Below are 27467 nucleotides of genomic sequence, written 5' to 3'. Positions count from 1 at the left end.
CTCAAGCAAGGTATGTAGCATCTCCACAGTTAATTCACATTTAAAATACATTTTTAATAAAAACATGGAGCTTTGTGATTTTGTATCTGCATCTGTATAGAGATCCTCAGCACAATCCTATTCTGCACCTCCCCTTTAAAAATGTTAGTGCAAATTGGTTTGCTTTTTTCTGTGAATTCCTGACTATACTATTTGCTGTTTCACTACGTTTAAATGACTGCAGTTCAAGAGGTCATAAGCTCATTTTGGTCAAAGACTTTTACATGACTGTATTTTGCACCTTATTGGTTACATTGAACGAGGCAATACTTTATTAATCTGTTTTATTCAGAGTAGAAAAGCACACATGATCCATATGTCAGCCTCAAGCAAGGTATGTAGCATCTCCACAGTTAATTCACATTTAAAATAAATTTTTAACGTCACCCTAAACTGACGCCCAAGAGATAAAACTTCAAACTTCATATTACCAGTCCAGTCTAACAATGTCAACATGCTTTGTAAGTGATTTTTCTTTCAGCCCATGAACACACATTTTGTAGGCACCTGATTTACATCAGTTATGCCTTCATCACATTTAATCTGGCAGCATTGTACTCTCCCTTGATTGTGTCAAGCAACTCCTACTACTCTTCTAATTCACACATTGTCTAAGGTCCAATTGGCTGTTTTGACATTTCCATATAATCTAAACCTCTATTTGCAGAGTGTCCATGAAAAATTTACTCCAGCTACTAACTCCACTTCCCCCATCGATTTTGTTAGAGGGAAGCTAAATATCAGTCCATTTGGCATGAGCATCATTACAACAAGTAGATATATTGAACGCAATGTTTTGATCTGATGATCAACAATAAAGATTACAAGGCAATCACAGTTGTCTCCAATCCATGGTCCATCTACTGTAATCCAATCCAGAGCAGAAGAGTCACCCTCAAATTGGAGCGCAACAATTGTGCTGCATACTTTTGTTTTTGCCTGAAATATTTCCATCAAAGCAATAGTGAATGTCAACGCCATGATTCAGGAGAGGTCCCGTGAAACGGCCCGATTATCCAAAAGAGTGTGGGTGTGAACACACAACCTTGTTTGACACCAGCGTGAACAGGGAAAGGCTTGCTGTGTTTTCCATCACCATTAGCAGTTATATAATCATCAAACGTTGGATCGGAAGCTTCTCTCTCATATGTATGTTTTTGCCACATAAAGCCAAAGAGACTATAACCAAACATACACCGAGAATTAAAGTAAAAATGTTTGATTCTTAAAAGATAAAATGTAGACGCATGTTGACTTCCTGAAAACTAATTCATCAAAATTTTGGTTTAATTCATTTTTAAACAGTCAGATTAGAGTTACTGAAACCGTTAATGCTGTCATATTGATGTGAAAGGCAACTTCTCAAAAGCGATATTTAGTGTTAGAAGAGTGATGGGCAAGAAAGTTTGTAATACTGCTATTGATAAGGTTTGACAATATCTGAGCTAATACAATCATTTTAAGACAAACCCTTTCCAACATTTCAGGCGCCATTAATTAAATTACCTTTCATGGTAATGGTAATACCTCTTCTGAAGGCTAAAACTGCAGTCTTAACTAGCATCTGGCTGTCTCATAAAAAAATTAAACTTATCATAAACCACATTATACACAAATCACCCAGTCAACACTTTTCACATCAGATATAACATGGAACTGTAAGCATTAATACATTCACATTTTCAAGTGTAATCAAAACATTGAAAGGAAATGTTAATACATTCTTCCAGAATGTTCCATATCTGTAAATTTACTGTATCACATACTATACAGAATACAATGCTCTAATTTCAACATTCAAAATATATTGGTCACAGAGTTAAATACACTGTAATGTTAAATGTTCTTATAAAATACGCTGTACACTTTAACTTGACTTCCGTCAGTTCTTAAAGGTTTCGCAGTGAAATACATCCATATACTGTAAATTAGCATAAGGGAAAGAAACACATCAGTGACTAAGTTGGATTGCCTCTCTGCTTATAGTCCCACACATACCATTTAATGGTGAAGAACAATGCTAATTATTTACTAAGGTAAATATGAGCCTCTCTCTGTCTCACGCTATATATAGTGTTGAATTACTTCTGTATTGGTTTGTTCAACATTCAACATAATAAAAAGACTATTTTGAAAATAAACCCAATAGGCCGACCCTGAATACTGGAAATTTGTCCATCGATATCTTTAATTTTGAAAAACACTGTGCATTTCTTTCAGTAGAAACTTTCACTGGCTGTATTTCCTCACAGTCTCTCATAGTCTTTTAACTGAATTCATCACATACTGTCATAATCATTTGGCGAAATGTTTATGCAGTTTTATTTAGCAAAGTCGGAACAAGGTAATGGCAAAAGCTAGATGCAAGATTGAAAGATTACAGGTAAAAAAAATGGCTGTGATTGTTCAAGCCATCGCTTCGATAGAGAAAGTTCAATAACTTCTCTATCTTTTTGGAATCAACTCATCTTGGCCGTTGAAAGCTTCTCCCAAAGGCCCAGGTTCAACCAGAAGAGGAGGAGGATGGCGATGATGATAAAGATGATGAAGATGAATGGGGAGGCTGATGCTCCTTACCTCCTGCAAGTTCAGTTATCCTTGCCTCAGAAAATGCTGATGATAATGATATGATCTTCTTCTCTTTCCTGCTTCCAGTGCAGACGGACCTCTGAGATGGTTTGAACTGCCAGGTAACCTTTTTGGTTGTTGATGACTGCCCAGCTGCAGTCGTTGGTGTTATTGTTGCTGCAGCAGCTGCATTGCCCAAGTTTGCCAATCCAACAGGACCCCTTATTGGTTTGTTGTCTTGGTCTTGTTCAATGACTGGCTCATCTGGTAACTCAGGTTCTGTGGTTTCTCCAAATGAATCCCAACGTGGCTCTGCTGGCAGCCTTTTGGGTCGTGCTAATGCAGAAGATTTAGCCCCTGCAGCAGCAACTAGAGAGGGGCGACTCGCACCTGAATCGGACAGGTCCGAGTCCCAATCGCTGTCACCTCCCACTGAACCGCAACCCAAAACAGACTCATCGACAGGGTCAGAACCAGAACTTTCAGTGTCTGATTCCCTGGAAAAAACACACCGAAATTTGTATTTAGGATACAGGTCACTTTCATATAATTTGATCAATGATAGTGAAATCATTGTCCACTGAATTCCCTTTTTGAAATCAATTATACTGATAGTATTTGAGCAGAACAGTGGGCGATTTGGTAAATGGACTGCACTTATTTAGCACTTTAACTACACCATCACATGGCCCAAAGCATCACATTGACCCACTCATTCAAACAGAAATGTGTGACGACTGTCACAGAAGGCCCCAGGCCCACTGGGAGCATATTAAGATTCAGCATCTCGCCCATGCGGACACTTGTTGCCGGGATTCAAAAAAGTTTACTTTCGGTTACTGGCTGACCTGCTCTACATACTGAGTCAGCCAGTGAGCATGGCAAACTCACAGTTCTGAAGACTTGTTTTGCTGACGGTGTTTAAAATACAGAACTAGCTTTTTGTGCACTGTATTGTCTGCTTTCATCCTCGATGAGGGTGCGACAAGGTGCAATTTTTAAATTCAAGGTCTCATCCTGCACTATTTGCTTGATTGAATTGAAAAAAAAAAATCAAAGGCATAACTTTTGCTACACCAGCTTTCTGGTACACTACTTTTCCACGTGAATGTGAATTTGGTGAACTATACCAGAGATGGATTCCTATTGATGGCTCGCAGAATCTTGTCGATGAAAATTTGAACTTGTTCTGGGTTTGATTTGTTTACCAGTGTCAGCTTGTTCCTTTTCTTTGTCTTCGGCGCACTCCCCCAGCAAAGTATCAATCCCAATTCCCATTTTATACCTGTGTACATTTGAAGAGTTTGTTTTCAAAACGAGACATAGGCATTTTTTTCAGATTTACGAAACTCGCGCCAAAATTATCCATTCGGAGCTGGATAATTTTGGCGCGAGTATCGTAAATCTGAAAAAAATGCCCATGTCTCGTTTTGAAAACAAACTCTTTATTCCTAAATGCTTTCAAATGACCTGTGCTGAATGTGACACTTGCGGTAGTGCAGCTTCCATTCTGTCCACACGTTTCCTTCCGTAATCTGCCTTTCTACTTTGGATTTGCAACACATTTTTCAGACCAGACCTTTCTTGCTCAAAGAAGAGCAAATCTTGTCCAGTATCATCACTTTGTCTTCTCTTTTCACATACTCCAACAGTCATTACATCTTAAAATAACAGCATTTCTTTTTTTACTTTTAGCATTATTATTTTTGAGCTCGTCTTCACTCTCTGTTGCCCAGACCACTTTTCTAACTAAACACTGGCGGTGGGCACAGGATAAGGGCGCTGCGGTTGTAAACGTCTGTTGTCAGGGGGGCCAAAAAAGTTAGAAAACCTCAAGTGACACAGAAAATGGATGGATGGATGGATGGATGGATATTTGAATTATTGGCTGCTGTTATCCATCAAAAGATCAAAATGAGTCAGAAAGAAAAAAAATTTTCAAAAGTAATATTTTTCAAACTTTTAATGCCAAAATGTGTTTACTGTACTGTTATTTGTTTTATGATTTCCAAAACGTTTTCTCAAAATGCTCATTACATTTTTGGATATGGATGGGTTTCTGATGACCTCACCACAGTCCTAGGATTCCCTTTTTCTACTACGTCATAACTCAGACCAATCGGATAAATTAACGATTGAAAAAAACTTCCCGCTTCACCCATCACCTGTCTTCTCTGACCTCTATGACAGACAAGATGGCAGCCGTCGCAAGGCATGACGGGTAATTGGAAACCTAGGCATGACGGGTAATTGGAAACCTATCTATTGTGTATAGAATATTTCTTTGATTTAATGTGCCTTTTTGAGGAAGACAATCTGAGATTCTCCAAAGTTTTTTTTTTTGGTTTGTTTTACAAATAGTCTTTTGCCACTCACTGTCCTTATCATTAGTGCCACTATTCGTGCCTCATTATGTTGTTGCAATACACCCGAGGGATCTCTGAGCTGAAGTGCCAGAATGAGACAGTCCTTTAGCATGCACATAATAGCAGAATAGGCAAAAATAATATTATTTATAACATGTCAATGAATATGTATGAAAGCGTCAGAACTATTGTAAGTTTTTATTGTGATTACAGACAAGAGTATAATGGGTTTAAGGAGTAGTAAGGACTCCGATTGGCTGGCAACAACTTCATTCCAGGTGTACCCCGCCTCATGCCCGTTGACATCTGAGAAAGGCTCCAGCACTCCGCGAGACCCTCGTGAGAATAAGCGGCAAAGAAAATCGATGGATGGATGGATGGATGGATGGATGGATGGATGGATGGATGGATGGATGGATGGATGGAGTAGTAAGGATCCTATGTGCACTAGTTCCGTGGCTTGCTAAGAGGTGGCTTTTTAAATGGGCTTTTGGAGCAGCTCAGGGACGAGCTCACAGCCCAGGACCAGCCCTCCTCTCATGAGGATTTTATTTAGTTATCCAGTCGTCATGACAACCGTTAACGTGAAATACTACATCATGGTCCTACATCTCCCTTGACTATGTCACTGGCCTACCCCCATTTGAAGGTAAGTCCATCATCCTTACCATTGTTCACCGGTCCTTCAAGTGTGTCTCTTGCATGCCCTTCCCCAAGCTAACCTCTGCCTTTGAAACTGTTGACCTCATTGTCAATCATAACTTCAAACTTAACAGAATCACTATGGACATTATCTCAGACAAAAGTCCTCGTTTCTCCTCCCTAGTTTGGAAGGAGTTTTGTAAAGCGGTCGGTGCAGTAACCACCCTGTCTTCAGCATACCATACACTGACCAATGGCCAGACGGAGTGGGTAAATCAGTCCCTGGAATTGACATCTTGTTGCGTTGCCGCAACTAACCCCACCTTCTGGAGCACATTCCTCCTCTGGATAGAATATCCCCACTAATTCACCAGCTCTGCCACTGGTATGTGCACATTCATTCCCTGTTATGGTTTCCAACCTCCATTATTTAGGAAACAGGATGAATGAACCCAGATTTGGATGTTTGCAGCGTGGCTTTCATTTGAGTGGCCACATGCAGCAAGACGATTAAATGTTCACCCCTGACCAAAAGAACCCCATCAAGGGAAAAACGAACCATGACTTGATTATTAAGAAAGGGTGATTGTTTGAACGTACTCTCAGGATAAAATAAAATAAACATACCTGCCACTATATGATGTAGATCCTTCCGGGCCTAAGAGAAGGCAAGCTGGAGCAGCTAGGTATACAAAGCTGTCAGTGCACAAAAAATCTCCTTCTTCTGGTTTACGGGGGGCAAGATGATGTGGCCTGGCATCCAGTTCCAAGTTGGACTGCTCCATGTGTGGTTTCTTGTGGTCAAAGTGTTGGTGCATGCTCTCTTGCTTTATGTCATGAGCGGAGTAATCTGTAACAGTGGAGATCTCTCGGTATGGGCCAGGTCTTGCAGACACAGCAAGATAAACAAAGCTATCTGGTTGGGCAAATGGATCTATGTCACTACAGTCCAGTCCTGAGCTTCTAATTGGTTTATGATAAGGATCAATTAGATTTTTGATGGGTTGCTTCAAGGGAGAAGGTGGAAAAAGTGGGTCATTTACCATGACGGTAACTTTTCTTCTCAGTGGCATTGCTTCATACTGACTTGTTTCTGTGTGGTCCGGTGTGGACTTATACGTTGAAAATAGTCCTCCTTCTTCATTTCGGCATCCATCCCCATCTCTCCCTCTCGATTCCTCTACATCTCCCGACCCACAAATATTCCCTTCTCTTTCCTTATTTCCCTCCACATCTTCATGAGGGGTTGTGCTGAGCAGTGAGGGGTAGCACCACTGGAGTTCAGCACTCTCATCTCGGCCCCATTCCTTTAGACCTCCATCATCCCCGTCCTTCTCCAGTGATGTATTGCTGCTACCTAGGTCGGAGCCACTGACTGGCTGGTCGCTGTCAGAGCAGTCCCCCTCCTGGCTCTGATTGGATAAGGAGAGAAAGACACCACTGGAGTCAGATTCCAGCGTTAGGTTGGAGTCTGGAGAACTGTCCTCTTTATTGGGGCTGAAAAAAAGATCGTACAATTGCTTATTACCACTATGATATGAAACATGGCAATGCATCCTTTATTCCCTTGAAAAACCTAGTGTATTCCAGCTGTTTAAAAGAAATATGCATGAATATTAAAGATGTTCCCATTAAAAAATAAATAAAACACAAAAGCTTCATGGTATGCATTCTAAGTAAGTTGAAACATATAATCTAAATATGATACATGTAGTCTAAACATGATATATTTATATGTACACTAAAATAGATACTACTAGACTACAAGACTGAAATAATTATAATTTTGAGCATGATAATAAATCTACATTAAGAGGATCACTGAATGTTTCTCAAGTTACTAAAAAAAAGTGCAGTATTTTATTAACAAAATTACCACATGATCAATGTTTTGGCACATCAATATGGTCAGTTTAACTGTGCATCTGTGGCAGTTTGGTGAGTGAAAACACCTCATTTGATGGGTTTAAAATATTAACATTGTTTTTTTCTAACAAATATCAAATCAAATAGGTAGATGCATAGATTTTGCATCTCAAGAAACAGCACCGTTTGTCTCAAGAATGAACTTTCAAAGATGATTATTAGTATGGATAGACTTTCAGTAAATACTGGACCGGAAATTTTAAAACATGGCAGCTTTATTCACATTGAACTTTAAAGGGTGAAATCAGATGTAACAAAATTAATGTATATGTGCTTTATTGTCATCACATTGACACTCACACTAACCTTGTGACCACCATGGGGGGCCCAGCAGGAGATTTTAATGACCATCCGGTAGTATTTTTGTCCGTGACAGTAACTGGTAAGACCATGGCACTGCACTCAAGACTGACCTGGGACCTGCTTCCCACTCCTAGAAAAGAGCACACATTTAATGCAATGAAGTAAGAGCAACAGGACAAATAATCAATGTGGTCTATCTTTTGGATACTATATGTTATTACGAGGTAGTATCACATGGAGATTTATAACATTTGTGTGTTCCTGAAACAGGATCTACATACTGATGAAAAATAATTAATTCCATGGGGCTAATACAACTCAGTGTTCTGTGACAAGGTAAATATTTACATGATTGACATCATCAATCCAAAATATTGATGTAAGAATTATACTGTCTGGAGTAATCTTCTCATACAAAAGGAGGAGCATGATAGCCAATATAGATTCCATTTTACTTTAGATGTACCATATTAAAAATGGAATGAAGATTAGCCAAAGTAAAATATATGTGCGTGAATGAGAAATGTGGAAGGGGAAGAGTGCGGCGACAGGGAGAAGAGGTAGCGAGGGTGGACCACTTCAAATATTTGGGGTCAACAATCCAGAGCAATGGTGAGTGTTGTAAGGAAGTGAAAAAACGGGTCCAAGCTGGTTGGAACGGCTGGCGGAAGGTGTCTGGTGTGTTATGTGACAGAAGAGTCTCCTCTAGGAAGAAGGGCAAAGTTGATAAAACAGTGGTGAGGCCGGCCATGATGTACGGATTAGAGATGGTGGCACTGAAGAAACAACAGGAAGCAGAATTGGAGGTAGCAGAAATGAAGATGTTGAGGTTCTTGCTAGGAGTGAGCAGGTTGGATAGGATTAGAAATGAGCTCATTAGAGGGAGAGCCAAAGTTGGATGTTTTGGAGACAAGGTTCGAGAGAACAGACTTGGTTTGGACATGTTCAGAGGCGAGAGAGTGAGTATATTGGTTGAAGGATGCTGAGGATGGAGCTCCCAGGCAAAAGAGCGAGAGGAAGACCAAAGAGAAGGTTGATGGATATGGTGAGGGAAGACATCTTTCTAATCTTATCAGGCATTTGCCAGTGATACAATAAATAGTTTAATTTCCCCTTTTGTTGGTATCTTAGTAAACCGTAAAGGCCAACAGCTTTCTGCACTGAATTAAGTCAAGCTAAGGTAAAAATGAATCTGATGCCATCTGTGAAATCTAGTATAACTTGTTTGTATTATTAGAGTACATATCCATCCATCCAACCATCCATTTTCTGAGCCGCTTATCCTCACAAGGGTCACAGGAGTGCTGGAGCCTATCCAGGTGTCAAGTTGCAGAAGGGAGGGTACACCCTGAACTGGTTGCCAGCCAATCGCAGGGCACATAGAGACAAACAGTCACACTCACAATAACACCTAGGGGCAATTTAGAGTGTTCAATTAATGTTGCATGTTTTTGGGATGTGGGAGGCAACCGGAGTGCCCGGGGAAAACCCACACAGGCACGGTGAGAACATGCAAACTCCACAAAGGCGGGGCCGGGATTGAACCCAGGTTCTCAGAACTGTGAGGCCAACGCTTTACCAGGTGATCCGCCATGCTGCCCTTACAGTACATAAAAAGTATGAAATATGATCATAGCCTTTAGTGTTTTTTTGTTTGTGGGTTCACTTCCCTCCTTGTGTATTATTGCTGTGCAGGGATTTGTGGTCCTGGTCACCTAAAACAATATTAAAATTGAGCATCAGACCTCCAGCTGCTTACTTGATGTTAATCACAACATGTTCAGGTTCACTGTTTAATCACCTTTGTCATAGCCCTAATTTAGACCTCGGTATACCACAACCTGCAGGCCACATTGAGCCAGAGTCTCTGATCACTCTTCATGAAGTTATGGGAAAAAGCAGTTGAGGCTGGACTCTTGACAGAAGTAAGCCTCTGCGAGCAAAAGTATGGTTTCATGCCTAGAAAGAGTACCACAAATGCATTATTTGCCTTGACGATGTTTGTGGAAAAGAACAGAGAAGATCAGAAGGATCTACATTATGTTTTTGTAGACCTAGAGAAAGCCTGTGACAGAGTACCATGAGAGGAATTGTGGTACTGCATGCGCAAGTCTCAGGTCATTGACCAAGTCCTGTTGTGTAGTCCTGGACTTATTCCTCACCTTGAGACCACACAAGGTGATATCTTGCATGGGCCTCCACTCTGATTGAGATTGACCGTCAGGTTTACCTTCTTCCATTTTCTAATGATTGCTCCAACAGTGGAACTTTTTTCACCGAGCTGCTTGGCAATTTCTCCGTAGCCCTTTCCAGTCGTGTGGAGTTGCACAAATTTGTCTCTGATGTCTTTGGACAGCTCTTTGTTCTTGGCCATGTCACAAGTTTGAGTCTTACTGGTTGTAGGGGATGGACAGGTGTCTTTATGCAGCTAACGACCTCACACAGGTGCATCTGATTCAGGATAATACATGGAGTGGAGGTGCACTTTTAACGAACAGATCTTCGAGGGTCAGAATCCTAGGTGATAGACAGGTGTTAAAATACTTATTTGCAGCTGTATCATACAAATAAATCGTTAAAAAAATCACACATTGTGATTTCTGGATTTTTCTTTTTAGAAAAAAATCACAGTGGACATGTACCTATGATGAAAATTTCAGACCCCTCAATGATTTCTAAGTGGGAGAATTTGCAATATAGCAGGGTGTTCAAATACATATTTTCTTCACTGTACTAAAAAAAACAAAACAATAGTTGGAGGAGCGTAATCCTCTCAGAACGTAACAAAAGATCCTCGTACGTAGGTTATGGGTGCTAAATGTGTCGATGTGCCCGGCGGCGTCACATTCGCTGAGCACGGCTTCGGCCGGGGTGGCTCATCGTGGCGCCGCCAAGTGGCTCATACATACTGTCGGGGAGTCTGTTGTTAGAAGTGATCCACATATCATCTAAAAATGGCTCGAAACGACTGGGTAATATTGCTATACTTCACTCAATTCTGAGATGTTCTCTTCTTCGAAAAGAGGTTCTGTGTCCCATAGCAGGTGCCACTACATGTTTTCAATGGCTAATGTCCCGGTGTAATATCTGCTGATGACATTGCAGGCAATATGGCTACCACTTGGAAGTCGCTTTAAAGCCCCACTGTTATGCCTATAAACATTCTAAAATGGGTATTGTAATCAAAAATACATATGACATTATTCACTTCAATGTCGACACGAAAAAATAAATATGAGCGGAGAGCATGTCATCCATGCGCAAAGTTGCGGAAGTCTCATTCAAAATCCAAGTGGTAGCCATATTGCCTGCAATATCATCATCAGATTTTACGACCAGGACATTCGCCATTGAAAACACGTGGTGGAAACTGCTATGGGACACGGAAGCTCTTTTCGAAGAAGAGAAAATCTCACAATCGAGTGAAGTGACCGGGGCAATATTACCCTATTATTATTATAATATTACTTTGTGTCGAGCCATATTTAGATGATGTGCGGATCACTTCTAACTACCAACAGACAGTATGACAGTATGTAGCGTACTCAGCTGCGAGCGATGACAATGCTGCGGCCCGGGCATGACGAGCCACCGCGGCCTGTCCGATACAGGCCAATCACTGCTTCGGCCGGATTGACTCATCACTGCGCCGAGCCAGGATGCTTTACGGCGTTGTCGTCGCTCGCGGCTGAGTGCACCATCATCGGCGGCGTTGGTGGCGTTGTACATCCGTTAGCGTTGTGTCCAAAGCTGTCCGCGGCGGACAAGGCACCGCCGAAGCCGTGTTAGGCAGACGAGGTGCCGCAAAGCCGTCCGCAGTAGCTGCAGGGGCGACACGAATCGGAATTGGTTGGTGGTAGGGAGGGGCCCTGTCGCTCCCCTTGCAGCAAGTAAAACTTGAAGCCTTGTCTGTTCGCCTTTTTTAATAGAGAGTCAGGACTTTTAAACGTGACATTTTGGTCCTTCGAGCTGGATCCCAACACACCACCCCCCATTGAGGAGTGAGAAGACACACCGAAGTCTGTCGACAATTAGCTGTTCCTGAATAAAAGCTTTGGAGGGACGTAAATTCATGGTCATGCCGTGCCAGGGTCCAATCTCCCGTTGTTGGATGAAGGTTGACAGGATCACAAACAACTGGCGGCAAAACAACGCTTGAACCGGTAAGTAAGGCTACTCCGCCAGAAGGAGGTTTTAAGGCTACTCCGCCAGAAGAAGGTTTAAGGCTAGTCCGCCAGAAGGAGGTTTTAAGGCTACGCCGCCAGAAGAAGGTTTTAAGGCTACGTCGCCAGAAGAAGGTTTAAGGCTACTCCGCCAGAAGGAGGTTTTAAGGCTCCAGCACCAGAAGGTTTTCAGGCTACTCCGCCAGAACGAGGTTTTAAGGTTACTCCACCTTTAAAGAGGGTATTTATAAGGATCCATAAATGTATGAGTGAGTGAATGCGAGGGTGAATGCCATTACTTGAGGAGTCATAGGACACTAATGGAAACCTAATGGTGCTGACAGAAGTCTGTGTTCCGGTGAAGAACACAAAGTAGTGGATTAGAATTTAGGTCCCAAAATGGACAAGTAGTCTGTACTCAACAACTGCAGAAAAGCATAATAGGGAGCGTGAACCGTAACAGGGAGCGGGAACAGTCTGCCCTTTAGAGGCATGTCAAATTTATGGAACAATGTTTACCGGGCAGCACGATGTTTCTTAAAAAATGGGAAAGAAAACATGGCTTTAATAACAAGTTAACATTTGAAGGATGCAGCAGGTTGGTAGAAAAATTAATGGCTAGTGTAGTAGGAACAAAGGGAAAAGCCAAGATTAAGAAAGACCTCCAGCTCAGGATGGCAAGACTTTGGTTAGCACAGGCAAGAAAGAGAAAGGTGGGAGAGACAGCTGAAGTAATCCAAGCAGCGGCTATCATAAAGCCAAATGAAGAAACTCCAGCTACAACAGTTCATAAACAGGCTAAAGAAGGAGTGAGGCAGAGAGAAAGCCATAGGAAGCAACGAGAAGGGAAAGAGAAAGGAAAAAAGGAGAGAGAAAAAGAGGAGGATGATGAGTTTGATGAATACGAAGATACAGCAGCAAAGCTTTTGCCACCCAAGGTTACGAGAGGAGGTACTAAACATGGAAGAACTGACATTTATCCAATAAATAATAATAAATAAAGTAAAATAATAAAAAGGCCACCCATCTACTGTACAAACTTATCCGCTACTTGAGGTAGCAAATCCACATTTTGGGGTAGGAGGTGATGCAGAGAGAACACTTTGGTTTATAGACCATGGACTGAGGTTGAATGTACTGAAACATGTAAAAGCTTGGAGATGTCTAAACATATGCAGAAAGCTTTGTAGACAGATACAGACAGTTGAGGGACTCAGATCACCTTAATGGATTAGAAGTTGAAATCACGCTCAGGAAGTGCTTCGTCTATGATTGGGCAAGAGTTAGAGATTATACAGGCAGAAATGCTCAGGGAGGAGTTTTACCACATACAGATGATGCCCTGCGAGGACAAATAGATGCAGTTTACCAAAGGATAACAACACTGTTCAGACCAACCCCTGATTTCAATAAGATAGTGCAGTGTAAGAAGAAGGAAGAAGAAAATGTCTCTGAGTATAGGCATAGATTAGGAGAGACCTTTAGGCAACACAACGGAATGGCAGAAGATGGGGACAATAACAGTACCCATCAGAGACAGCTCAAACAAGCCCTTTTGTCAGGCCTTCAACCAAAGTGGTCAGATTTCATCAGAAAACACAATGTTAATCATGGAACATGCCCATTAACTGAGTGTATGAACTGGGCTGAGGATGCTCAAACATTAGCTATGAAAAAGAAGAAAACTACCGTACATGTTAATACATTCTTCTTAGATGAACCAGCAGAAACTGGAGTACTCTATATAAGCTCTTCAGGGCCTAGAGGAAGGAGTTGAGGACATGGACAGATGCAAGCACATGGACGGGGTCAGCCAAACACAAGAAGCGACATAGAGTGTTGGAAGTGTGGCTAACTGGGACACATAGCTTGAGATTCCAAATCAGGCAGTGCCTACCCAACTGAATACGAAAAATCTCCTGCACACAACCCCGCACAAGGATGATGGAAAAAACTGCAGAAGCTACATGCAGCAGAGGCTGTCTGCACAATACACACAACGAACGCAGAATTACTGTTCAACAATTCATCCACTCAACTCAAGCCAATGTTTACTCTACTGGTAAATGGCCAATCTGTTTCATTTTTATGCGATACAGGAGCAGATACATTTTTACTAAAAGTGAAGATTCCTGGACTAACCTTATCTTCTGAGAAAGTTTTCGTAAAATGAGCTAATGGACAGATAAATGCACAGCCAGTGACAAAACCATTATGGTTCAAAGCTCAGAAACACTCTAGAGGAGTTGAATGTACAGTTGTATACGTGCTACATTGCCCCATAAATCTGCTAGGAAGAGATCTGATGGAATTACTTAATGTAGCTGTAATTTACACCAGCAACGGAACGGTAGCTACTACAGATAAACAAATTTTTATGCTTACCGTGCCCTCACATTCGCAATTGCTCGTGTATGTGGATGAAATTTTTGTGTCAGAAGACACAGAAGACCATTGTAAAAAAAACTTCCCTTGAATTACTTAAGCATTAGGCAAAAAACAGGAAACAAAGTCTCACTGCAGAAACTATACTATGTTTAGAGAGAAGTAAAATTTCTAGCCCATCTGATCAGTGGAGACGAAAAGCGCATGAGCAAAGATAGGAAACAAGCAATACTAACAGCTGAGAAACCACAAACCAAAAAGCAGAATATGCAGTTCTTGGGCTTGTGCAACTACTGTAGACTCTGGGTCCCAAACCATGCAGAAATAACTCAACCACTGTTAGACTAGATATACACTACCCCTTTAGCCATGGCAGATAAATCATTTTGGGCAACTGAAGCTGAAGAGGCATTCACCCAATTTAGGCACATCATGAGGACTCAACAGTGTTAAATCTCCCAGATTATTCTAAACCCTTTACTCAAATAGTAGACTGCAAAGGCTGTTCCAGTAGATGACATCACTCTTATCACAGAAACATGGTGACAGAATGAGCTTTTTACGCTAAACGTCTTGATCCAGTTTTATGCCCACGACCCCCAATGCGTCCATGCTGTTTGTGGTGCATCTCTTGCACTACAAGGCTCCACAGAACTAATTTTATTCCATCCATTGACACTGTTGGTTCCTCATGAAGTTGATTTACTGCTACTGCAAACTTCTTCTTCTTTTCCTTTTGACTTGTCCTATTAGGGGTCGCCACAGCGTGTCATCTTTTTCCATCTAAGCCTATCTCGTGCATCTTCCTCTCTAACCCTACTGTCCTCATGTCCTCCCTCACAACATCCATCAACCTTTACTTTGGTCTTCCTCTCGCTCTATTGCCTGGCAGCTCCATCCTCAGCACTCTTCTACCAATATACTCACTCACTCGCCTCTGGACATATCCAAACTACTGAAGTCTGCTCTCTCAAACCTTGTCTCCAAAACATCCAACTTTGGCTGTCCCGCTAATGTGCTAATTTCTAATCCTATCCAACCTGCTCACTCCAAGCAAGAACCTCAACATCTTCAATTCTGCCATCTCCAGTTCTGCTTCCATTTTGTCTTTTCAGTGCCACTATCTCAAATCTGTACATCCTGGTCGGCCTCACCACTGTTTTATAAAATTTGCCCTTCATCCTCGCAGAGACTCTTCTGTCACATAGAACACCAGACTCCTTCCGCGAGCTGTTCCACCCTGCTTGGACCTGTTTCTTCTCTTCCTTACCACACTCACTAATGCTCTGTATTGTTGTCCCCAAGTGTTTGAAGTCAGAATGCAGCCCTATGGGGGCACAAACCAGTGCAATCTGTAGGCCGGTCCCAAGCCCGGATAAATGCAGAGGGTTGCGTCAGGAAGGGCATCCGGCGTAAAAACTGTGCCAAACAAATATGAGCGTTCATCTAAAGAATCCCATACCGGATCGGTCGTGGCCCGGGTTAACAACGCCCGCCCCCGGCACTGCTAACCTGCAGGGCGTCGGTGGAAATTCAGCTACTGTGGGTCGAAGACAAAGAAGAGGAGGAAACCGGATCCAGCGTCAGAAGAAAAAGAGGAATGCACAGAGCCTACAACTGAGTGTAGGGACTTTGAATGTTGGGACTATGACAGGAAAAGCACAGGAGTTGGTTGACATGATGATTAGGAGAAAGGTTGATATTCTGTGCATCCAAGAGAGCAGGTGGAAAGGTAGTAAGGCTAGAAGTTTGGGAGCAGGGTTTAAATTATTCTACCACGGAGTAGATGGGAAGAGAAATGGAGTAGGGGTTATTTTAAAGGAAGAGCTGGCTAAGAATGTCTTGGAGGTGAAAAGAGTATCAGATCGAGTGATGAGACTAAAATTTGAAATTGAGGGTGTTATGTATAATGTGGTTAGCGGCTATGCACCACAGGTAGGATGTGACCTAGAGTTGAAAGAGAAATTCTGGAAGGAACTAGATGAAGTAGTTCTGAGCATCCCAGACAGCGAGAGAGTTGTGATTGGTGCAGATTGTAATGGACATATTGGTCAAGGAAACAGGGGCGATGAAGAAGTGATGGGTAAGTACGGCATCCAGGAAAGGAACTTTGAAGGGCAGATGGTGGTGGACTTTGCAAAAAGGATGGAGATGGCTGTAGTGAACACTTATTTCCAGAAGAGGGAGGAACATATAGTGACCTACAAGAGCGGAGGTAGAACCACGCAGGTAGATTATATTTTGTGCAGACGATGTAATCTGAAGGAGGTTACTGACTGTAAAGTAGTGGTAGGGGAGAGTGTAGCTCGACAGCATAGGATGGTAGTATGTAGGATGATTCTGGTGGTGGGTAGGAAGATTAAGAAGACAAAGGTAGAGCAGAGAACCATGTGGTGGAAGCTGAAAAAGGAAGAATGTTGTGCAGCCTTCCGGAAAGAGGTGAGACAAGCTCTCGATGGACAACCGAAGCTCCCGGAAGACTGGACGACGACAGCCAAGGTGATCAGAGAGACAGGCAGGAGAGTACTTGGTGTGTCATCTGGTAGGAAAGGGGAGAAGGAGACTTGGTGGTGGAACCCCATAATACAGGGAGTCATACAAGGAAAGAGATTAGCGAAGAAGAAGTGGGATACTGAGAGGACTGAGGAGAGGCGAAAGGAGTACATCGAGATGCGACGTAGGGCAAAGGTAGAGGTGGCAAAGGCTAAACAAGAGGCATATGAAGACATGTACACCAGGTTGGACACGAAAGAAGGAGAAAAGGATCTCTACAGGTTGGCCAGACAGAGGGATAGAGATGGGAAGGATGTGCAGCAGGTCAGGGTGATTAAGGATAGAGATGGAAATGTGTTGACTGGTGCCGGTAGTGTACTAAATAGATGGAAAGAATACTTTGAGAAGTTGATGAATGAAGAAAATGAGAGAGAAGGAAGAGTTGAAGAGGCAAGAGTGAAGGACCAGGAAGTGGAAATGATTACTAAGGGGGAAGTCAGAAAGGCACTACAAAGGATGAAAATTGGAAAGGCAGTTGGTCCTGATGACATACCGGTAGAGGTATGGAAGCAATTTGGAGAGATGGCTGTGGAGTTTTTGACCAACTTATTCAACAGAATACTAGCGGGCGAAAAGATGCCTGAAGAATGGCGGAAAAGTTTTCTAGTTCCCATTTTTAAGAACAAAGGGGATGTTCAGAGCTGTGGGAACTATAGAGGAATAAAGTTGATGAGCCACACAATGAAGTTATGGGAAAGAGTAGTGGAGGCTAGACTCAGGACAGAAGTAAGTATCTGCGAGCAACAGTATGGTTTCATGCCTAGAAAGAGTACCACAGATGCATTATTTGCCTTGAGGATGCTCGTGGAAAAGTACAGAGAAGGTCAGAAGGAGCTACATTGCGTCTTTGTGGATCTAGAGAAAGCCTATGACAGAGTACCAAGAGAAGGAACTGTGGTACTGCATGCGTAAGTCTGGTGTGGCAGAGAAGTATGTTAAAACAGTACAGGACATGTATGATGGCAGCAGAACAATGGTGAGGTGTGCCTTAGGTGTGACAGAGGAATTTAAGGTGGAGGTGGGACTGCATCAGGGATCAGCTCTGAGCCCCTTCCTGTTTGCAGTGGTAATGGATAGGCTGACAGATGAGGTTAGACTGGAATCCCCTTGGACCATGATGTTCGCAGATGATATTGTCATATGCAGTGAAAGCAGGGAGCATGCAGAGGAACAATTGGAAAGATGGAGACATGCACTGGAAAGGAGAGGAATGAAGATTAGCCGAAGTAAAACAGAATATATGTGCGTGAATGAGAAAAGTGGAGGGGGAAGAGTGAGGCTACAGGGAGAAGAGATAGCGAGGGTGGACGACTTCAAATACTTGGGGTCAACAATACAGAGCAATGGAGAGTGTGGTCAGGAAGTGAAGAAACGGGTCCAAGCAGGTTGGAACAGCTGGCGAAAGGTGTCTGGTGTGTTATGTGACAGAAGAGTGTCTGCTAGGATGAAGGGCAAAGTTTACAAAACAGTGGTGAGGCCGGCCATGATGTACGGATTAGAGACAGTGGCACTGAAGAAACAACAGGAAGCTGAACTGGAGGTGGCAGAAATGAAGATGTTGAGGTTCTCGCTCGGAGTGACCAGGTTGGATAGGATTAGAAATGAGCTCATTAGAGGGACAGCCAAAGCTGGATGTTTTGGAGACAAGATTCGAGAGAGCAGACTTCGATGGTTTGGACATGTTCAGAGGCGTGAGAGTGAGTATATTGGTAGAAGGATGCTGAGGATGGAGCTCCCAGGCAAAAGAGCGAGAGGAAGACCAAAGAGAAGGTTTATGGATGTGGTGAGGGAAGACATGAGGGCAGTTGGGGTTAGAGAGGAAGATGCAGGAGATAGGCTAAGATGGCAAAAGATGACAGGCTGTGGCGACCCCTAACGGGACAAGCCGAAAGGAAAAGAAGAAGAAGAAGAAGAAGAAGTGTTTGAAGTCATCCACCCTCACTATATCTTTTCCCTGGAGCTTCACTCCTCCTCCTCTGCCCCTCACATTCACGCACATATATTCTGTTTTACTCCGGCTGATCTTCATTCCTCTCCTTTCCAGTGCGTGCCTCCATCTTTCTAATTGTTCCTCCGCCTGCTCCCTGCTTTCACTGCAGATCACAATACCTGCGAACAACATGGTACCAGGGGATTCCAGTCCAACCTCGTCTGTCAGCCCATCCATTAAATCCACCAAACACGAAGGGGCTCAGAGCGGATCCCTGATGCAGTCCCACCTCCACCTTAATTTCTTCTGACACACCTATGAATGGCACATCTTATTCCTGTTCTGCTGCCCTCATACATGTCCTGTACTATTCTAACATATTTCTCTGCCACACCAGACTTACACATGCAGTACCACAGTTCCTCTCTTGGTACTCTGTCATAGGCTTTCTCTAGATCCACAAAGACACAATGTAGCTCCTTCTGACCTTCTTTGTACTTTTCCACTAGCATCCTCAAGGCAAATAATGCATCTGTGGTACTCTTTCTAGGCATGAAAACCATACTGTTGCTTGCATATACTACTTCTGACTTGAGTCTAGCCTCCACTACTCTTTCCCTTAACTTCATTGTGTAGCTCATCAACTTTATTCCTCTATAGTTTCCATAGCTTTGAACATCACCTTTGTTCTTAAAAATGTGAACCGGCATACTTTTCCTCCATTCTTCTGGCATATTCTCACCCGCTAGTATTCTATTGAATAAGTTTGGTTATAAACTCCACAGCCACCTCTCCAAATTTCTTTCATACCACCATTGGTTTGTCATCAGGACCAACTGTCTTTCCATTTTTCATCCTGTTCAGTGCCTTTCTAACTTCCCCCTTACTAATCATTGCCACTTCCTGGTCATTCACAATTACCTCTTCTACTCTTCCTTCTCTGTCATTTTCTTCATTTATTAACTTCTCAAAGTATTCTTTTCATCTACTTAACACACTACTGGCACCAGTCACTGCTACTGCAAACCAAAATGAATTTTCTTTCACCCGCCAATTTGAAATAATATACGCTAGAACATTTAGACTGCCCATGGTAGAGCAGCCGGTTCAGCAGTCAGAAGAAGAAAATAGTCTAGCTGATTGGATGAAAGAGATGCTGAAAAATAAAACTGTTAAAGAACCAAATGATTTGGCGCCTACTGTACCGTCATCACAGGTGCTGTTGGTGTCCATTGGTGATTGGGTCCTAATAAAATTCATCAAGAGGAAGTGTTGGTCCTCACCTCCTGGGAAGGTCCTTACCAGGTCCTGCTGACCACTCCCATGGCGACAAAGATAGCGGAACGTCCCACGTGGATACACCTGTCCCACTTTAAGCCTGTGCCTCCTTTTTCATCCAACGATGAGTAGTGGTGGAAGTCTGGCTACAAAGGGTGGGGTAGCAATAGGCTGCCCTGGTTTCAAACCACTGAAGAATTCATCTGATCCGCACTTGAACATGTTAGGTAAAGGAGCGGCACCATTGGGAATGCTGGTTTTGGTGCTGATCGAGCATGGTTCCTCCCTATTGGCCAGCCCAGGACTGTATGTGTTGGATCTACGGCAATGAATCATTGTAGACCAAGGACAATCCCACCTCTCCAATAGACCCCAACACTTGGTACTCATATGTGAAGATGGTAGCGAGCATCCATAATAAATTGAACTGTTATATCTGCTCTATCATGCCAAAATCATCTTCTCAGGTGATCATACGTGCACAACCAATGACAGATCATCAGGGTAAATGTTTTGCTAGCTATGCTGGAATTGGATCCCAACATCCTACTATTAGCCATATAGACAGCAGTAACCCCCAGGAAATAGATCTAAGAGCTAACTCCTGTGATTCAGCCTTCTGGGTAAATGTTAACTTTACTATAATGAGACTCCCTGTCCCTCACATTGTAAATCTACCCATCGACACAATACATCCCAATTGTTAAAGCCAAACTAAAGGTAATATACCAATAGGCACCTTACCACATCAGAAATGTAATCAGACAAATGCTCCTGCGTGTCACGGCCCATCGGAACTGAGGTAGGACCCAAATGCGGGACTTGGGAGATGCCATGTAGTTCGGGGAAAAACGTTTATTATTAAATGGTCGGGGATCGGGCAGGCAGTCAGGTGCAGCAGCGGTAGTTGGGACGTCGGGCATAGAGCGCAGGTCAGCGGGCAGGCAGGAGTCGGTACATGGGAGAACGAGCAAAGCAGGCAAGAGCATCAAAGGAGTCAGGCTTACGGGTTGGTCGGAGAACAGGCGAAGGTGGTTACAAACGGGTTGTCGATTAGGGATACAGGAGTGCTGAAACAGGACATGAACCTCAACGATCTGGCGGAGGACCAGTCGTCACCGGATCCTATATATACAGGGGATAATTAGCCCACATGAGGTGCAGGTGTGTGCCTCCCAATTAGCACGACCGCGTGGGCACCCGCACAGCCCGGGCTGGAGCGGCAGGATCATGACACTGCGCTCCTCGCAACTACACGTCCGCCTCCAATGGATCATACATGGTGGGGAGAGGATGGTGATTGTGTGGGGATTATGCCCATTTCCATCTTCCTGCAAATTGGACAGGCACATGTGCCCCTATTTTAGTCACAGATTATACAGGAATCATATCGATCTCCATTATGTCAAAAACCTCTAAAATGAAGCAAAGTGTTCAGTTTGAACCTCATGATTCAGTTTGAGACTCAGACATCCCAAAAGAATACAAGCGTTGGACAAACGGCGAGAAAGTCCTTGTGGCACTATTCCCCTGGATAGACACTGCTAAAAATACTCTCCGTTTAGAAACAGTTGATTATCGACTCAAAGTATTTGTAAATCAGTCCATCTTAATTGAAGAAGGTCAGAATAGAGAAAGAACACCATACATGCAATGGTTCTACAAAATCGTATAGCTCTAGATTTCCTCACAGCATCTATGGGAGGAGTTTGCATTCTGATTAACACCACATGCTGTACATATATCCCTAATGAGATAAACACCAATGTTTATGTGGCAATGAAAGCCCTGTATAATTTGAGAGATGTGATGAGCAATGATGTTCACCCTTTGATTATTGATTTTTGGTCTTGGTTCACCTCTGGACCTTGATATTGTGTTATGATGAAGTTCCTTGCACCTTTAATCACTGATCTGGGTTTATTTTTCCTTTTCAAAATGTGTATAATCTCGTTTTTGAAATCCATGATGGCTAGATCAATGTCAAATTTAACACTTCTACAACAAGTAGACCCTGATTATATGCAGCTACAGCCAAAAGGAAACGTATGATACTTTTTGTCCGCTTGAGTGTAAATGATGAACTTTCTGAAAATGCAACATCAAGAGGGAAGCTTCTGATGTCCCCACTCGTATTTCCAAAATGATAATCAGGAGGGAAATGTTAAAGAAATAATTCACATGTTCTCATTTTGTACATACTGTCATTGGTTACATATCACCATCTAACTTGTACCTTTGAACTCATTGTCTTGAAAACAGATGTCATCAATCAGACAGATGTCATCAATCAGACAGATCGAATCAATCAAACAGTCACACACACACACTCATCATGTGATTTATGTGAATAAAAAGAAGCTGCAGGGCGACACGAGTCGGAGTTGGTTAGTAGCAGGGACAGGCCCTGTTGCTCCCCTTGCAGCAAGTAAAACTTGAAGCCTTGTCCGTTTGACTTTTTTAGGAGAGAGTCAGGCTTTTTAAACCTGTCAGCAATTGCTTGGGTTCCTGACCTATTACCGGACTTGTGTACAGGACCTCTCATGCATAGCCAAGCCTTTGTATGACCTGCTCCAGTCAAAACGGGACATTCGCCAGCCTGACCTACCACAAGGAAAATCAAAGGGGCAACAGCTGTTTTCCCGAACACAAATAGAATGGACCACACAACATCAACAGGTCCGAGAGCACCCTGTAGATCCACTGACCAAACCCCCATTGTTGGTGTATCCTGACTTCATTCGCCCATTTACACTGCAGACTGATGCCTCCCAACAAGGTCTGTGTGCAATCCTTTATCAGAACCAAGATGGCAAGATGAGGGTGATTGGATATGGGTCACACACATTGACGCCAGCTGAATGGAATTATTACTTGCATAGTGGAAAGCAGGAATTCTTGGCATTGCAGTGGGCCAAATTTTGGGATTATTCGTTCTACGCATCACACTTCACAGTCTTTATGGATAATAACTCCCTCACATATGTCCTAACCATTGCTGAACTAAATGCAGTGGGACACTGATGGGTGGGACAACTGGCCGATTTCCAGTTTGACATCAAATATCGCCCTGGCAAAACTGTATGTTTTTTTTGTATGTGTTTTGTTGTCATTGTTATTGTTTTTATCCCATTTTAAATGTTTTATCTCTGTTTTCACATGCTTTTAATCATGTGAAGCACATTGAGTTACCTCGTATATGAAATGCGCCATACAAATAAATTTTCTTTTCTTTGCTTGAGGGAACCTAAATGTAAAACTATAGAATCTGCATTGGTTAATAACAGCCAGATTTAAGGCAAACTCACTTGAATTCCTATGCTGCATTGTACATCTTCCTATCCTGCTCACTATTGCAATGTTCTGGGGCATTTTTGGACAAGCTCAACATGCACACAGAGGCCGACAACTAAAGATATACTGTACACGCCACATATAAACAGTTGATGCATACATTCTACTGACACAAGCATCATATGGAAAAACGCTGCAAGTACTGGTAAATGCTGCAAGTACTGGTAAATTCTGCAGTCCTCACTGAAGCGTCACTGAGCCCAACACACACCTGATGGACAAATCCTAATTGTGATGTCAGTACTTAGTTGTTAAAGTAAAAGCTCCAAATGTGTTAGCTCACACTACTTTAGGGTAAATAAGTACATAAATATGTAAGTACAGTAATTAAAAAAAACATGAAAACTAGGTATTTCTAGCTAATTTAGGGGGCTACACTCTAAAATTCAAGTGATTTAGAAAAAAAAATGTAACCATGAGTTTTTAGTTTCCAATTCTTTTTCTGTTTTTAATTCCAATTACCAAGAGGAAATAAACAAGTTAACATGCACTTTACCTTTTCAGCGCTGATACGCAACTGCCATATTTTTTACTTTTTTACTCCATCTATACAGATAGGTTAAGTACAATTTTTATTTTCAGATGTTTTATTTCTGAAAAATGTGGTGACACGACATTTTGACATGGCATCAAAATTAAATATTTAAGAGTTGGCAAAATATACTCAGAATTTTTTATACTTTTATTTCTTACTTGATCGAACATTTAAATCAATATCTGATAAAATCACAACCCTCAAAAAGTATACCTGTATATTGAATTGAATCGCAACCTAAAGAATTGAAATCGAATAGTGAGCTTCTCAACAATGACCAGCCCACATATCAACCCACAGAAATATAATTTCGGCTCATATTATTACATGTATAAAACAAACTGATGAAGAACTCATTTTGAAAAATGAGAGTCAGGAAAAACAAATTGTTCAACCATTATTCAGTGTATTTTAAAAAGGGATCTTGGTCACAAAAATGCATACAGTATCTCAATGTCATAAAATGTGAAGAAATCTTCTAAAGTAGAAAGATACAGGGTGTCCTCAGGTTAAAACATCCTGGACCTACATTTCGATTTTACGACGCCCGTGTCCTGTCCATTTTGGCCCCAACACAATGGTGTATCTGCTTAGTTAATGGATATTGCTTATATGTTTGTCCAGCAGGAGTATATTTGCATTTTCCTCCCACCTTTTTCCACATTATGGCCCAAAAGAAGTGAGGTGGATTTTTTTTTAGCAGTGCTGGTCCAGCTGAAAGAAAAGCAATGACCATGGGAACGAAGCGATTAGAGAAAGGAGTAACACCGATGAACATCGGTAAAGGCTTGGGCTTCGGTGGTGACTATTATTAAGGACAAAGCCTGTATTTTAGCGTACAGCGTACAGCGTACAGCGTTTAGCATTAGGATTTTGCCCCTATGAGGGATACAGTGATCACGAAGCAAATTTTTTCATGAAGAAAAAAATGAAGGAAGCAATGTTCTTCAATTGTTTCCTAGATGGAAAAATTACTTACACTATGGATCGAGGATCCAAATCAACGTAGGCTTAATATCAGCCTAATGTTCATTAAGGGAAAAGGCACGACAAGGCAAGGATGCTGAGGAGGAATTTAACCGGTAGCAAGGGCTACCTGAAAATGCTTCCTGAGCAATAACTAAGCACAGACTCCCCCCTTCTTAAGTATTCACCTCTCGCAGCAATGGTAAGTACAGCATCTTATTTTTTGTATTTTAATTTATTTCAGTTTTTTTATACGAAGTACCCACACCCATCCATATTCTGAGCTGCTTATGCTCACAAGGGTCACGGGAGTGCTAGAGCCAATCCCAGCTGTCATCGTAAATTTTGACTTTAACTTCGGAATCCCATTTACGCGGAATGGATCATGGTTGTAGACCAACGACTCCCTGTACATGAAATCTAGCTAATGTGGTAGGCTAGATCCTGCCCTGGGCCTTGTGTTTGACACTTTGAACTAAGGGAATGGGAATAATCCTGTTCTTGCCATACACTACCAATGACCTAAAAAATATAATGCACTACATTACTTAATTTTCAACCATCAGTGTTGGGATTTTAAATTGAAAGGGAAATCTGAAACAAGAGATTTTTCAGATTTGAAAATGCACAAAAAGATTAATTAAAATGCCAAATGTACAGTGTAAAGATAAAAATACATAAATAAAAAAATGCAGGTTCTGCCTACCTGCCAAGAAAGACTCTTTCTCTCGCTGTGGCCTTGGGTTTGTTTGGTCCATGTCAGCACGATCCCTCTGAGACTCCAGCAGTGTTTGGTATAAATCCTGCGCATCCCCATGGTTCTGAGACAGATCTAGGTGCTCCAAATCAGAATCTACCTCTCTCGCTCTCCTCTCTAATTCTGTCAAGCTGAGCTCAGAAGCTGCAGAGGAGGGAGGATGGGAGCCTCCAAAGCCAACTGGGGGCCGAAGGAGAGGCCAACGTTGAAGAGACCCTGACAAAGAATCTGTATCACCTCCTGCTGCTCCTTTCTCCCAGCCATCATCCCATATAGTGTTTACCATCTCGAGCAGTGAATCCCAACTCTCCATCTCATGCTCCTCTCCAAAGGATTCTTTAACTCTTCCTTCCAACACACCTTCATTCTTCATGTGTGCCACCACCTCCAGCATTTGCAACTCTTCCTCTTGTTTTCTATCTTTAATAGTTATCGCTCCCATGTTGTCGCAAATTGCTTCATCATGCATTTCTTGTAACACTTCTTTGATTTTATTTCCACTTTCTTGAGCTTTTTGCTCTGAGCTCATTTTCATATGGTCTTTCTTGACTTCATCCACCTGTTGCTTCCCAGCTATGGACCTTGTCCTTCCTATTCCATTCTCTTTAATTTTATCATAGCTCTTGTCAATTTCCCCAACATGTTCTTTTCCCTCTTTCTCATCATTATTCTCAATCTTATTGCCTTGTTTTTCCCTGGTTTTACATATCCGGAATTCTTCCTGGTCTCTGTAGACCCTCCAGTGTTCCAGGTTCTGCTCTTTCAGGGACGCTCTGCCCACTAAATTTCCTCCCTGTACTTGTTCTTGATGGAATGGCTCTTTTAGTGAGCAGCGGCCTGTAAAAATTGTAAGATCTGTCGAAAGTGGATTCTCTGAGTGATGGCCTGGACGGAAATGGAGATGGGAATGTGGGCGGCGCTTCTCTAAGGCAGAAATTACTGATGGAAGAGGTGGAAGGATGGGAAGGTTATGGATTGCACCACCTTGCCGAACAGTTCTCTTTCGAACCATGATTCGACGGGGCCAGGTGGACTCAATGCCTTCAGCTGGGCCTGCTGATTCCATACCTGCAAGACCTTTTCTTAGTCGTGGGCTAAGCACTCCAGGTCTCAAACCTGTGGCAGTACCGGGTCGAGACCTGGAATTGGACTTTGATGATTTGGACTTCTGGCTTTTGGATCCTTTTCCAACATGGCCAGATTTAATTTTTTCGATATCGAAAGGGGTTTTGAGAGCTTGCTCTTGAGGGGGAGTTTCAGTTTTCTCCACAGCCTCTTCATTTCCCTGACTTTTATCCATCCTGGTGTTGTTTTCTTTATTGGCACTCTCATTGTTATTTTTAGTTTCTATTTCCTTGCCAAAGCCCACATTAGGCACTGTCTCGTGCTCATGTGAAGACACAATCATTGCCTCGTTTTCAAGTTTTGGTTCTAATTTTGAAGCTCGTGCTGAGCTCAGCTTGTCAACAATGTTAGCTTCTTCTGTGGTATTCTCCACTGGCCTTGGACCATCTTTTATCTTGGGCCCTGTTTCAATACCGCTCTTTATTCTAAAATCATATAGAGTTCCATTATCAATTTCATCTCCAAGCACAACTCCATTGTCGACGTTACACAAAATTGAAGGTGTAGCCTCTGCAATTGGTTCTGGTTTATCAACACCACTTCCAAATTTTTCAGCAACCCTTGTCTCTCCCTTTTG

General features: G+C 42.4%; 1 protein-coding gene across 1 annotated transcript; it reads right to left on the bottom strand.

Moving 5' to 3' along the window:
* Positions 1-27467, bottom strand: LOC133513787 (uncharacterized). The gene is made up of 4 exons (XM_061844871.1): positions 25715-27467; positions 7848-7974; positions 6243-7112; positions 1-3104 (listed from the first exon to the last, which is right to left on the bottom strand). Exons 1-4 carry the CDS (start codon positions 27171-27173, stop codon positions 2543-2545), a joined length of 3018 nt encoding a protein of 1005 aa, XP_061700855.1. The 5' UTR covers positions 27174-27467; the 3' UTR covers positions 1-2542.

Source organism: Syngnathoides biaculeatus, chromosome 15, assembly GCF_019802595.1.
Source record: "Syngnathoides biaculeatus isolate LvHL_M chromosome 15, ASM1980259v1, whole genome shotgun sequence".
NCBI classification, from domain to species: Eukaryota; Metazoa; Chordata; class Actinopteri; order Syngnathiformes; family Syngnathidae; genus Syngnathoides; species Syngnathoides biaculeatus.
The sequence above is the reverse complement of the archived record's forward strand: the minus strand, read 5'-3'. Positions and strand labels throughout refer to the sequence as shown.

Bases quoted from the DNA above. Each gene is read 5' to 3' on its own strand.
- LOC133513787 (XM_061844871.1), bottom strand. From the start codon at position 27,173: ATGATTGTGTCTTCACATGAGCACGAGACAGTGCCTAATGTGGGCTTT. The intron at 7,975-25,714 runs GTAGGCAGAACC...GCTCTTTTCTAG, and splicing joins GAAAGAGTCTTTCTTGGCAG to GAGTGGGAAGCAGGTCCCAG. The intron at 3,105-6,242 runs GTATGTTTATTT...TGTTTTTTCCAG, and splicing joins TCTACATCATATAGTGGCAG to GGAATCAGACACTGAAAGTT.